The sequence below is a fragment of the Amblyraja radiata genome, chromosome X (assembly GCF_010909765.2).
Source record: "Amblyraja radiata isolate CabotCenter1 chromosome X, sAmbRad1.1.pri, whole genome shotgun sequence".
In the NCBI taxonomy this organism is placed as follows: Eukaryota; Metazoa; Chordata; class Chondrichthyes; order Rajiformes; family Rajidae; genus Amblyraja; species Amblyraja radiata.
In genome coordinates, this window is record NC_045999.1 from 4,943,046 (window position 1) to 4,957,649 (window position 14,604).

The window sequence follows — 14,604 nt, forward strand, 5'->3', positions numbered from 1 at the left end:
ATAGTAAAGGAAATGGGACATAGGAGGAATGTGAGCAAATGGTTAGTTTAGTTGGAGTATAAAGTGGAACAGACCCTTAACTCTTCCAGCATACAGCATGTGACAGCTTGTAGAGTCTCGCTGAATTTTTTGATTTTATATAAATCTGCAACAATCAAGTTTTTGGTCAAAATATTTTTGCTGGCCTCCGGATTAGACAACGTTTTTTTTCCCGCAATTCGACACCCAATGCAAGCTCGATGTATCAGTTGATCCGAGCAGCAGGACATTTAGGATAGACACAAAAAGCTGGAGTAAATCAGTGGGTCAAGCAGCATCTCTGGAGAAAAGGAATAGACGATATTTTGGGCCAAGACCCTGCAGACAGATTGTAACAATTTTGTTTCTCTAAATTGTTTACAAATTGGGATTCTCAAAGGGGTTAAAAAAAAAAAAAAGTGCTGGAAATAGTCCTTTAAGTTGAAATATTCATCTTGGTGTCTGAATTGCTGAGAATTTTTTACCCCTATTTTTCCTTGTGAGTTTGTTCTGTGTAGAATTTTTTTTTTTTTTTTTTTGTTGCTCACCAGCACGTCGCAAAATTCCTGAGGCAATGATGGGGAAAGTCTTGCAATGAGTAGCAGGGGATGGGAAGGGAGGTGGAGAATGCAAATGCTGCCTCTTGCTGGTCCCCACCTCTGTGATGGGTATGTGCCTCGTATCTGTCAACTGGCCATTGTAAACTAACGATCTTGTCCGAGAACACTAATGCAATTATCAAGAAAGCTCATCAGCGCCTCTACTTCCTGAGAAGATTATGGAGAGTTGGCTTGTCAAGGAGGACTCTCTCTAACTTCTACAGGTGCACAGTCGAGAGCATGCTGACCGGTTGCATCGTGGCTTGGTTCGGCAACTTGAGCTCCCTGGAGAGGAAAAGACTACAAAAAGTAGTAAACACTGCCCAGTCCATCATCGGCTTTGACCTCCCTTCCATCGAGGGGATCTATCGCAGTCGCTGCTTCAAAAAGGCTGGCAGCATCATCAAAGACCCACACCATCCTGGCCACACACTCATCTCCCTGCTACCTTCAGGTAGAAGGTACAGGAGCCTGAAGACTGCAACGACCAGGTTCAGGAATAGCTACTTCCCCACAGCCATCAGGCTATTAAACCTGGCTCGGACAAAACTCTGATTATTAATAACCCATTATCTCTTATTTGCACTTTATCAGTTTATTTATTCATGTGTGTATATATTTATATTATGGTATATGGACACATTGATCTGTTCTGAAGTAAATGCCTACTATGTTCTGTTGTGCTGAAGCAAGGCAAGAATTTAATTGTCCTATCAGGTACACATGTCAATAAACTCACTTGAACTTGAACTTGTTTCTCTGGCAGCCTATCGATGTTATGTCGGCTTCCTGCTGGTGGAAGTCAGCCATTCACACCCAGTGATGAAAGCTTTCTGCTTCCTCCTTCTCCGCTCCCAGGACTTGGGGTTGAGTGGAGGCGACAGATGTAAGAATGAGGAAGAAGGTGAGCTACTAGAGCAGGGGCAGGGAACCTGCGGCCTACTAGGGACGACAGATGGCACAATGGGCTAAGTGTTCGGCTGGCAACCGGAAGGTAGCCGTGTTCGAATCCCGCTTGGAGTGCATACTGTCGTTGTGTCCTTGGGCAAGACACTTCACCCACCTTTGCCTGTGTGAGTGACTTGTGGTGGTCGGAGGGGCCGTAGGCGCAGATTGGCAGCCACGCTTCCGTCAGTCTGCCCCAGGGCAGCTGTGGCTACAGAAGTAGCTTACCACCACCGAGTGTGACTGAGGAGTGAATGAATAATGCGATGTAAAGCGCCTTGAGTATTAGAAAGGCGCTATATAAATCCCATCCATTATTATTATTATTACTAGGCCATTAAGTGCGGCCTTTTGAATGAATCCAAATTTTGTCGAACAAACCCTTCTATTTTTATGAATATGTTTTTTATTCGTCTTTTATTATTTTTTATTTTAATCTTAAAATGAACGTATTTTAAATATCAAACAGTAAAAGAAAATTCAACTAAATAATCCTCCCCAACTGACGGACAAAATTAAAACATTAGTAAGTCATGAGGGCTATTTTAACGCCTGTTAACGCTCATGATTTAGTTCTAATGCTACTCTAGACTCCAGAAAGCAAAGACTCCAGACAATAAGGTTAGTTAACTTTAGAATTAACAAATTGTTTTCATTTTCTTGAAGTTAGTACATAGTAGTTATGTACATTTTGAAGTATATCTAATTCAAGTTTCTTGGATGCGGCCTTATTAGATTACAGCTAACTTAATGCAGCATTCCAACATGAAAAGGTTCCCCACCCCTGTACTAGAGTCATAGGGCCCCGAGATGGGCCATGAAACCAGGAAACGGACTCTTCAGCCCAACTTACCTGCAGTCTAATATGTCCCACCTACACTAGTGTTGGGGAGAAAATCTTCGAATTGAAATTGGAGCCATGGTCGTACAGCACAGAAACAGGCCCTTCGGCCCACCCGATCATGCTGGCCAAGGAGAACATGATTTTCCCAATTGTGTGATGCTTCATGTCTGTCGCTGCCTTTCATTATTCGGGACCTGTTTACAAAACCAATGGTGATCGTTCATTAGTTTAGAGACCTGGGTTCGATCCCAGCTACAGGTGCTGTCTGTGTGGAGTTTGTGTGTTCTTCCCGTGACCGCATAGGTTTTATCCAAGATGTTCGGTTTCCTCACACACTCTAAACACAGGTTTATAGTTTAATTGGCTTGCTATAAATGTAAAATTGTCCCTGGTGTGTGTAGGATAGTGTTAATGTGCGGGGATCGCTGGTCGGTGCAGACTCGGTGGGCTGAAGGGGGCTGTTTCCGCGCTGTATCTCTCTATCCTGGACTTTAATAAGGCATTGTCTTCACAAAAATTGCCTGACTGTATTCTAATTCTACTTTTATGTTTCCACTTTTTAGTGTTTTTTAATTACCTGAATAAACCTCTCAATGCAGGCTCCACCACAAGCCTGTGGCACCATAGTGCCAGCCCAAAGATTACTGGTTACTTCAACCAATTGTCTTCAGAAGAAGGGTCTCCACCCGAAACGTCACCCATTCCTTCTCTCCAGAGATGCTGCCTGTCCCGCTGAGTTACTCCAGCATTTTGGGTCTATCTTCAGTGTAAACCAGCATCTGCAGTTCCTTCCCACACAATTGTCTTCAGATACTTGTCACCCTGGCCTCAACTTCAACCAACTGTTGCTTAAGATAGACACAAAATGCTGGAGTTACAAAGGCAACATCTCTGGAGCGAAGGAATGGGTGACGTTTCGGGTCAAGACCATTCTACAGGCCCCCAGCTCAACGAGTTGGGTTAGTTTAAAAAATATATATATATATATATTTATTTTATTTTTCTACCTACACAAGTTGTTGCTTAAATTGGTTTAGCTTTGCTGTGTATTCTATAGCCCTCAGACCCTCACCCTCCTCCCTCCCCCCTACCCAATCTTTGCACATCCCCCAATCCTTTCCACTTGTCACTTTAATTTCATGTTTCGTGCATTCGGTGTTTTTATGGCAGATCAATTTATCCCTCCTGGGATCAATAACGTTCCATCGTATTGTAAGGTGATGGTTTTTCTTCTGCTACTTGCAGGGATCCAGCTGATGTCCAATCTGACGTTGGCCAAGACGGCCAGGTCCAGGCGTGTGCGGGCGAGGTGGCACTTGGCGTTCACCCTCCTGCGCAACCCAATATTGATCGCTTCCAGGAAGCCGGATGTCTGCCCGGCCGTGGATCTAGTTTCAAACGGAGAATTGAACTCTTCCTCCCGACACAGCCCAGATGACAATCTCACTAAATCTGAACTTTGTGAAAAGGAGTAGGGGGCTCCCATATGTTGATTCTGCTCCCTTATGATTCTGATAAGTTGGTCAAAAATCTACAGCGGTTTTAACGATCTTGTGTACAGGTTGCACACTTCCCCTCTCTGTGGACAAGTCACTTCTGGTCCCATTTCCCCCCCCCCCAATCCATGGTTGTTTGCAAATGCAGGGTTTGGCCACTAGATACCTCAGCGGAGGTACACAAAAAAGCTGGAGAAACTCAGCGGGTGCATCTATGGATCGAAGGAAATAGGCAACGTTTCGGCCCGAAACGTTGCCTATTTCCTTTGGGTTTCGTCCCGAAACGTTGCCTATTTCCTTCGCTCCATAGATGCTGCTGCACCCGCTGAGTTTCTCCAGCTTTTTTGTGTACCTTCGATTTTCCAGCATCTGCAGTTCCTTCTTGAGCAGGTAGCTCAGCGGGCTGAGTTCTGAAACGCTCAAATCTGCCTCGTTCACTATTTGAAGGATACCAGATGTCAACATTTGGGGTACAGTGTTAGTATAATCCCAGTGTGCCTTCCCAGCTTGAAATCAGAAAATGCTGGAAATACCCAGCAGGTCTGCTCACACCTGTGAGGTGAAACACACAACCTGTATTGCTAATATTCCAGCATCTGTAGATACGTTGATTTTGCTTTCTGCTGCTGTTCCGTGTTACATATTACCGAAGTTTGAAGATGTTTAGACAAGATTTTGATAACCGCCACCAAGAGACATGACAAAGTGTCCCAGTGTTACCCATTATTATGGATATAGTTATTTTAAAAAACATCGTACTTTGAATTTGATAATGCACAAAGATTACGTACTTTTAAAATGCCAATAATTATGGAAAACTTGGTGCCGATTTCTCACTGTTCTTAGTCTGTAATTGTTAAGAATAAATGATATTAATCTACACAGCTTTTTGACCGGTAAAATCAAGACATCTTCCTGCATCTTATTCATGGGAACTGATGGTCTCAAATTATCTGTGCTTCTTGTCGAAGGTGACTTTTAATTATTTGGAAAGTATTCTTTCTTATTTGGTGGGATTTTGTTTTAAATGCTTACCACTGCACATTGGACACTAGAACCCATCACTATAAGAATGTGGGAGAGATCCTCGAATCTCCGATGCTGGGACTATATCTAGATATGAATAAATATGCAATGGTTAAAGCCTTGCGCTTATTTCCTGAGGTCTTGTCCGCAGTTGAGTTTTTAGTTCAGACATCAGTGTGGAGACAGGCCCTTCAGCCCATCGAGTCCGCACCGACCAGTGCTCACCCCTACACTAGTTCCACCCGACACACCAGAGGCAATTTACACAATCTAATTAACCTACAAACCCGCACGTCCTTGGAATGTGGGAGGAGACCGGACTAAATGGGACGACAGATGGCACAATGGGCTAAGTGTTCGGCTGGCAACCGGAAGGTAGCCGGTTCGAATCCCGCTTGGAGTGCATACTGTCGTTGTGTCCTTGGGCAAGACACTTCACCCACCTTTGCATGTGTGTGAGTGATTGGTGGTGGTCGGAGGGGCCGTAGGCGCAGATTGGCAGCCACGCTTCCGTCAGTCTGCCCCAGGGCAGCTGTGGCTACAGAAGTAGCTTACCACCACCGAGTGTGACTGAGGAGTGAATGAATAATGCGATGTAAAGCGCCTTGAGTATTAGAAAGGCGCTATATAAATCCCATCCATTATTATTATTATTAAACCCACACGGCCACAGGGAGAGAGCACAAACTCCATACAGACCACACCCCAAGTCGGGATCGAACCTGGAACTCTGGCGCTGTAAGGCAGCAGCTCTAGCTTGCCATCCTGTCTTAAGTTCTAACATATGATGATGCCAAGACTATATGTTATTTACATGCGCCTAAACCTATGTTCCCTACATGTGCCTAGTACAAACGACTCTTCAATCTCACTTCCCCACTAAATGTCGCCGATTCCTTTGCTCCAGAGATGCTGCCTCGCCCGCTGAGTTACACCAACATTTAGTGTCTACCTTCGATTTAAACCAGAATCTGCAGTTCTTTCTTACACACACTATTGTATCTGTGTGCAGCACCTGTTCCAGGTACTAGCCACTCTCTCTGCGTGTCGTTCAAAAAAAAAGCTTGTCCCGTTCATCCCCTTTAAACTTTGTCTCTCTCACCTTAGAACTATGCTCTCCCCTCCTCGAATGTTTCGTGTGTAGGAAGGAACTGCAGACGCTGGCTGAAACCGAGGATGGACACAAAATGCTGGAGTAACTCAGCGGGTCAGGCAGCAAGCATCTCTGGAGAAAAAGAGTGGGTGACGTTTCGGGTCGAGACCCTTCTTCAGACACACAACGCACGCTATGCAAACAAAATTAAAATATTTAATAAATAGATAGATAAATAAATAAATTGGCTCACGCATTGTGGAATTCTCTGCCACAGAAAGTAGTTGAGGCCAGTTCATTGGCTATATTTAAGAGGGTGTTAGATGTGGCTAAAGGGATCAGTGGGGTATGGAGAGAAGGCAGGTGCAGGATACTGAGTTGGATGATCATATTGAATGGCGGTGCAGGCTCGATGGGCCGAATGGCCTCGTGCACCTGTTTTCTATGTTTCTATCTCCTATCTTTTTAAAAAATGGCCTCTCACCGTTTAAAGGTATGCCCTTTAGTCTTTATATTTCCACGAGGAGGAGAGGGTTTGTGTCCACTAAAGATCCTATAGCGGAGCTATATAGAGCTATGGCGAGCTATAGGGTGATTTCACTAAAGGTCACTGGAGCGTAGATCCGCACCCACGTGACCGCAAAATTTAACTGGGGTACAAGCGTCACTTCAGGTGCATGTTAGTGAATGGGAAAACACGCACTTTCACACCCGTTAAAAACATCGAAAACGGCCCGTTTTTGAGCTGCAATTTACTGTGCCAGTCGGGGTGACCGTGAGGCACAGCTACCTAATTTTACAGTCCAAAAAAAAGATAGAAACTAAGGTAAATTCAAGAGGGAGCTGAAGGTGCAAAAACAGCGGAAGTGCTTAGCGGACATTCGCCGTGGAGATTTAAATATCGGGAATTATCGCGTTTGCTCGCTGCATTTCATCAAAAGTGGCATTATTGACTTTTTATCTTTATTCATTTGTTATATGAAAAGTATTAAAAATGAAAAATCCGTCAGTAAAATTGCAAAATCGCCCATGGTTCTCAGGTGGGTTTTAACATGCAAAATGAAAACGCTTCTGAAGCTCCATTTACCATTTAAATAATCGTAAACTATCAATGCGTTTTGAAATAAATTTTACTGATTGTGCAGGCTTTAAACAAGAAACATTGAGAAATATATTTTGGCAAATAATAAAATGTCCTGCTTTTGTCCAACTAACAGCTGACAATTATCCCATTCCTTAGCTTGCATCTGAGTAAAATTTATTTCAAAACGGTCTACATCTATGCCTCACGTAATTTTGTATCCAACAGGTCTCTCCCCCTCAGCCTCTGACCTTCCGGACAAAACAATCCAAATGTGTCCAACCTCTCCTTATAATCCAGGATGGGATCAGACTGAGCACAGGACGGGAGCAGAGACACACTGGGTGTAGCAAGGTACTGCAGAAGGACCTGGACACGAAACGTCGCCCGCTCCTCTCCGGAGACGATGCCTCACCCGCTGAGTTACTCCAGCATTTTGTGTCTACCAAGGGACTGCAGTTGCTGGTTAAAACGGAAGGGAGACACAAAATGCTGGAGTAACTCAACGGCAGCATCTCTGGATGGAAGGGTCTGGACCCGAAACGTCACCAATTCCTTCTCTCCGGAGATGCTGCCTGTCCCGCTGAGTTACCCCAGCATTTTGTGTCACCCATTCCTTCTCTCCAGAGATGCTGCCTGTTACAATAGACAATAGGTGCAGGAGTGTCTGTCTTAGCCCAAAACTGGCCCTGCTTGAACGCTGCACCTGCTGCTGTGTGTCTGTGAGTGAAGATGTTTTTATCAGCGGCAGTCTCTCTCCACACCCCACCCTCCTCTCCTCTCTGCCTGCCCCCTGCCTCTCATCCACAGCCCGTCTCTGCAGCGCCGCCTGAGCCCGCTCCTACTTCCTGAATAATGTAATTCTGATTGATCTGACCTGCTGCATTTTTTAAATCCTCGCAGAGAGAATTTTCCCAAAGCCATTTATATGGAAATGGCAACGCGTTTCTTGTCACGCCAGCCCTGTGACTTAAGGCAACGAGCCTGAAATTGGGGTGGAGTAATGAAGAATTTCTAAATGCATTCAGTGCAAGTGTAAGGATCAAAGGGCAGTCTGTCAACTGGTGAGATACCCACCCCCCTCTTGCAGCGGTTTGTGAAGCGTAAAGGGCCTGTCCCACTTGGGCGTCATTTGCGCGTCGCGCAGATGGCGCTCCAAGATTTTGTACATCCCAAAATCCTGGGGCGCCGCGCGCATCGTGACGCGTAAATGATGTCGCGTAAATTACGCGCAAATGACGCCCAAGTGGGACAGGCCCTACACTATACAGCTCTCCGTTGCCACACACGTCTGCGCCCGATGTATTTATTTAGTCTAGAGATCCAGCCCACACTGACCATAGATCTCCCACGGTGTGTGATCCTATATTATCGCATTTTCTGTGAGCTGCCATCGCGGGGGTCTGTCCGTGTTGTGTGCCATGTTCTTTCCTATCTCTCCCGTCCCAGCTTTCTACAACCAATCAGTCTGAAGAAGCACCTCGCCCCCCAAAACCTCGCCTGTCCCATGTTCTCCAGAGATGCGCTGAGTTGCTCCATCACTCTGTGTCCTGTGTGTAATCACCAGCATCTGCAGTGTCTTATTTAGTTCGGGCCAGACATACAGTGTGGAAGCAAGCCCTTTGTCCACCCCGGCCATCGATCACCCCTCCAGAGATGCTGCCTGACCTGCTGGGTTACCCCAGCTCCTTGTGTCTTTTATTTTTTAACGGTAAACAAGTCAGTTTTTCCCTCATTTTAAAGAAGAAAGCGTTGGAGGAACTGGACGCGACAGACAGCGTCTGTGGCGGGGAATTGGCAGACTCGGGACCCTTCTTCATTCAGACTGAGCCGCTTGGGCAGTGGTATAAACCTTGATTTCTCTAACTTCAAGTAAACCCTGCATTCTCTCTCTCTCTCTCTCCACCCCTCCGCCACCGCGTTGAGTCTCATTGTACTCGTCTAGAATATTTTGGCCTTCATAACAAGAGGATTTCAGTATAGGAGTAGAGAGGTTCTTCTGCAGCTGTATAGGGCTGTGGTGAGACCACATCTGGAGTATTGTGTATAGTTTTGGTCTCCTAATTTGAGGAAGGACATCCTTGTGATTGAGGCAGTGCAGCGTAGGTTCACGAGATTGATCCCTGGGATGGCGGGACTGTCATATGAGGAAATATTGAAAAGACTAGGCTTGTATTCACTGGAGTTTAGAAAGATGAGGAGGGATCTTATAGAAACATACAACATTATAAAAGGACTGGACAAGCTAGATGCAGGAAAAATGCTCCCAATGTTGGGCGAGTCCAGAACCAGGGGCCACAGTCTTAGAATAAAGGGGAGGTCATTTAAAACTGAGGTGAGAAAAAACCGTTTTTACCCAGAGAGTTGTGAATTTGTGGAATACCCTGCCACAGAGGGCAGTGGAGGCCAAGTCACTGGATGGGTTTAAGAGAGAGTTAGATAGAGCTCTCGGGGCTAGTGGAATCAAGGGATATGGGGAGAAGGCAGGCACGGGTTATTGATTGGGGACGATCAGCCATGATCACAATGAATGGCGGTGCTGGCTCGAAGGGCCGAATGACCTCCTCCTGCACCTATTGTCTATGTTTCTAACACGGCCTGTTACCTTTATCATCCTCACTTTTTTGCATATCTTTCATTCCTTTGTTCTATATCACCGTCTATATCTCTCGTTTCCCTTTCCCCCAGTTCGCAGCCTGAAGAAGGGTCTCGACCCGAAACGTCACCTATTCCCTCTCTCCAGAGATGCTGCCTGTCCCGCTGAGTTGCTCCAGCTTTTTGTGTCTATCTTCAGTGTAAATCAGCATCTGCAGTTCCTTCCCACACCGTTGAGTTCCCCCATAGTTGTTTGCTGTTTACTCCAACCCGCACCATCTACAGACTCGCATTCGCCCTGTAATAGACTTTCGAAGGAAGAATTAATTGCAGAAAGATATCTGGCATTAAAAAAAAATTTGCATTACAAACAGTGTATTTTTGTTCTGATACTCAAATATTATTTTTGATTTGACAGAAGGAACCGCAGATGCTCGAATCTTCAGCAAAATAAAACACAAAAAGTGCTGGAGTAACTCAGCGGGTCAGGCAGCATCTGTGGAGAACACGAATAGGTAACGTTTCACAGAGTGCTGGAGTAACTCAGTGGGTCAGGCAGCATCTGTGGAGAACATGGATAGGCGACGTTTCACAGAGTGCTGGAGTAACTCAGCGGGTCAGGCAGCATCTGTGGAGAACATGGATAGGTGACGTTTCACAGAGTGCTGGAGTAACTCAGCGGGTCAGGCAGCATCTGTGGAGAACATGGATAGGTGACGTTTCACAGAGTGCTGGAGTAACTCAGCGGGTCAGGCAGCATCTGTGGAGAACATGGATAGGTGACGTTTCACAGAGTGCTGGAGTAACTCAGCGGGTCAGGCAGCATCTGTGGAGAACATGGATAGGTGACATTTCACAGAGTGCTGGAGTAACTCAGTGGGTCAGGCAGCATCTGTGGAGAACATGGATAGGTGACGTTTCACAGAGTGCTGGAGTAACTCAGCGGGTCAGGCAGCATCTGTGGAGAACATGGATAGGCGACGTTTCACAGAGTGCTGGAGTAACTCAGTGGGTCAGGCAGCATCTGTGGAGAACATGGATAGGTGACGTTTCACAGAGTGCTGGTGGGTCAGCGGGTCAACTCAGTGGGTCTGGCAGCATCTCTGGAGACAGCACTGCCAGGGCGTAAAGGGAGGAATTTAAACTTCGTGTCGAAACAAGGAACTGCAGGTGCTGGCTTACAAAATGAAGTCACAAAGTGCTGGAGGGGGAATGGTGGTTAGTTACCTACAGTGGGACAATTCAATATAGAGTGATACAGTGTGAAAACAGGCCCTTCGGCCCAACTTGCCCATACTGGCCAACATGTCCCAGCTACACTAGTCCCACTGCTTGCGTTTGGCCCATATCCCTCCAAACCTGTCCTATCCATGTACCTGTCTAACTGCTGCTGAAACGTTGGGATAGTCCCTGCCCCAACTAACTCCTCTGGCAGCTTGTTCCATACACCCACCACCTTTGGTGTGAAAACGTTACCCCTCAGATTCCTTCACCTTACACCCATGTCCGCCGCTTTCCATTGACGCAGCGAGATTGTTCTTTCAAAGTCAAAGATTTCCAAACTCAAGTCCCAAATAGGATTTTGATATGTTTCGCTTTTAATTTTTATAAACACAGAGATAAAGCATTTCAAGGGGTCGGTGGGGAGCGAGAGGGGCGGGCAGGAGAGTGGGTTGGTCGAAGTTACAAAAACGCACACACCTGGGCCGCGCAAGTGGACCGCGGCGGCCCAATAACTCTCTCAAGAGAAGTTCCTCCACACTAACGCGACGGGGGCCATGTTACACTACTTCCATTTAGACGCACTAGTCTCTTAAATACAATACAATGGGCGGCTGGTGTGGAGTGGAATATCAGCTGCGGGTCAGAGGGGGGGTAGTGGGCACAACAGTGTCACTGGCAAACATCGAGAGATAATACACAGACAATATTAGCTTCACCACATTAACTGGGGGCAAGGGGGGGCGAGTTGGGGGGGGGAGAGAGGGGGAGAGGAGGTGAAGAGAAGGGCGGGCGAGTTGGGGGGTGAGAGAGTGGGGAAGAGAGGGGGAGAGGAGGGGGGAGAGAGGAGGGGGAAAGAGGAGGGGGGAGAGGAAGGGGGGAGAGGGGGGTGAGAGAGTGGGGAGAGGAGGGGGGAGAGAGGAGGGGGAGAGGAGGGGGGGAAAGGGGGGGAGAGAGGGGGGAGGACGAGGAGGGGGGAGAGGGAAGGGGGGAGAGCGGGGGGGGGGAGTGGGGAGGGGGGATGGGAGAGAGAGGGGGAGAGAGGAGGGGAGAGAGGAGGGGTGGAGAGGGTGGGGAGAGGAAGGGGGGAGAGAGGAAGGGAGGAGAGAGAGAGTGGAGAGGAGGGGGGGGGGAGAGGAGTGGGGGTGAGAGGAGGGGGGAGGGGGGGATCGCAGTGAAAGGTCGCAGACGCCCAAAGAAAGTCTACAAGCGTCAACAATGGTTGAAAACCCTTCAACCCAAGCACCATAGTTTTCCAATAAAGAATGTTCACACACAAACAAAACGGTCGCTCTCAGATGGTTGACTTGGGACACTTGGTCGCGAAGGGGAAGGCTGCTAATTCCCAAATCCGTGCTACTTCTGCCAATAGACAATAGACAATAGGTGCAGGAGGAGGCCATTTGGCCCTTCGAGCCAGCACCGGTAATACGATTCAACGGTAAAATTCTGAAAACTGAATAAAAACCACGGCCGTTGTCACCGTGTGTAGATCTAGAAGGGTTTTTTTTTTAATCCTGGGCGAGATTTGGGTTTTTGTTGTGTTATCTGCGGTTGGGTTAGTTAGTCGTGGCTGGCGATCGTTGGCGATCTTTGGCGATCTTTGGCGATCGTTGGCGATCTTTGGCGATCGTTGGCGATCGTTGGCGAACGTTCTCAGCGCACTGGTCGCCTGTAGTTGCCATTGATCTCCTCGCCGATGTTAACGGCTTCTGCCCCCAGCGGCAGGCGGTCGCTGTACTCGGAGTAAACCTCGAACTCGTCCGGGTTGGCTTTGACCTGAGACTCTGACCTGCCCTCGGCATCTAGGCTGCCTCCTTCTCCCCCAGCCTCGCTGGCTTCGTAGGCCTGAGCCGAGCCGTGCAGAGTAGAGGCGGCGGCGGCCGCTTCGAAAGGGCTGCCCGCTTCCTTCTCCACGCTGCCCGGGACCTGAGTCTTCATAATCAACTTGTAGGTCTTGCCCTGGTACTTGTACATCAGGTGACAACAGGTAGCCCCAAGCAAGGGCACGGTGGCCACGCTCAGGAGGATGCAACTCACCACGACCATGATGAACAAGGATGGGATCTTCCTCCGAGTGGTGAAGACCACTTGCACTTGGCAGTCGTGGCAGTCGGTGTGGGTGAAGCATAGCGTGTAGTTGGATCCCGGCTTCAGCTTCTGGAAGCGGTACGAGTTGACCCCGCTCTCGATGGTGGACCACTGGACCACCGACACCTCTCCCGGCACATGCCCCCAACACAGGAACAACATCTGGGGCTTCCTGGCGCCCGCCGGGCTCTGGAAAGGAGTCAACTGGACCCTGGCGTCGTTGTCACTCACCTCCATGGCCAGTACCCCGAAATCAAAGGTCCGTGGCTTCATCTCTGAGCTCATATTGAAGGCGTGGTTGGAGATGAAGCGGCTTAGATCTCTCTTGGCGCAGTTCAGTGCGTCCGCGGCGCTTGGGGCAGGGTCTCGTGTGGGATTGCCGACCGCCGTGGGCTCCAGTTGACCGACCTTCCCCTGTAGGTTGGGCCCGCTGGTGAGTCCTCCCTTCGCCCGGAGCTTGGTGGAGGCGCTGGGGCTCGGCGCACGCCCCTTAGTGTAGCCGGGGTCCCGTTTTGCATTGGGACTAAGCACCACTTCCAAGGAAGACTCGTTGCTTCCTAACAGGTTGCTGGCCATGCAAGTGTAGACCCCCTCTTCGTACTTGGTCAGGCGGGGGAATGACCAGCGTCCCGTTTCTTCAGGGCCACCAAAGCGCTCCTGTTCCCCCTCCTTGCCGCTGGCCAACACCCTCCCTTCCACTCTCGCCATCGCCCCTGCCCTCGCCTCGTTGAGGTCGACCTCCGTGTTGGATGTCCGCACCTTCCAGCGGATCTGGGGCGCGGGGTTGCCCGTGGAGTTGCAGTGAACGGTAAGGGTTTGGCCCTGGAAGAAGCCGGCCGTGTCGTTGCTTGCGTGGTAGCTCAGGTGGACCTGAGGCGCGGCGCAGTGTAACGGGGGGATATCCACCACCGCCGTCCCCTTCAGCCCCACCGGCTCGGAGCACTGGATGTCCTGTTTCTCTGGAATGGAGATGAGCGCTTGGAGGACCCATTCCTTCAGCCACTCCAGCCGGCAGTCGCAGGAGAAGGGGTTGGTGTAGATCTGGAGATGGGACAGAGAGGTCAAGGAGTCGAAGGTGCCCCGCGGGAAGGTGCGGATGCGGTTACTGTGATACGGAGAGAGCGCAGATCCTTGAGGTTGGAGAAGGCATCCATGGCAACCCGAAAAGGAAATTGTTGTTCTCTTCAGAAGCTGCAAGGAGGTGAGGTTGTAGAGGTCCCGCCACGGGAAGCGGGCGATCTGGTTGTGGCTGATGTCCAGGTCTTGAGTTGGGACAATTTAGCCAAAGTCCCGTCCTCGATGGTGGAGATCTCATTGTGGGCCAGCCACAGGGAGGTGACATGCGGCAGCCCCAGGAACGAGTGCTCAACAGCGACTTGATCTTGTTGGCCGACAGGCTGAGGGTAGTGACATTCTGGGGCAGGTTGTCTGGACGGAGGCGAAGAGTTCTTGTAGGCGCAGTCGGCGAACTGGTGTGAGTATTTGTCCTGGCACACACACAGCTCGGGGCAGGCGTGGGCGCTCCAGGGAGCCGCGAACAACAGCGCGCCGACCAACACCAGCATCATCCCGGGCCTGCAACAAAGCAAAAAACA

General features: G+C 48.9%; 2 protein-coding genes across 3 annotated transcripts in view; one reads left to right on the plus strand and one right to left on the minus strand.

Moving 5' to 3' along the window:
- The window catches only part of stra6 (signaling receptor and transporter of retinol STRA6), a 50,544-nt gene extending 46,430 nt beyond the window's left edge, over positions 1-4,114 (plus strand). The window contains exons 17-18 of one of the 2 annotated variants that reach the window (XM_033014839.1): positions 1,384-1,521; positions 3,652-4,114. In XM_033014839.1, the coding sequence (XP_032870730.1) occupies positions 1,384-1,521; positions 3,652-3,881 (368 nt within the window). In that variant the 3' untranslated portion in view covers positions 3,882-4,114. The remainder of the gene's footprint in view (positions 1-1,383; positions 1,522-3,651) is intronic. The other variant, XM_033014840.1, reaches the window with a different exon arrangement.
- Positions 4,115-12,431: 8,317 nt separating this feature from the next.
- On the minus strand, positions 12,432-14,595 carry LOC116968229 (immunoglobulin superfamily containing leucine-rich repeat protein 2-like). The gene is given in 7 exon segments (XM_033014907.1): positions 12,432-12,516; positions 12,574-14,118; positions 14,121-14,170; positions 14,172-14,271; positions 14,274-14,378; positions 14,381-14,453; positions 14,455-14,595. Coding segments are annotated over 6 exon segments (1,995 nt in total). The 5' UTR covers positions 14,578-14,595; the 3' UTR covers positions 12,432-12,516; position 12,574.
- Positions 14,596-14,604: the final 9 nt, after the last annotated feature.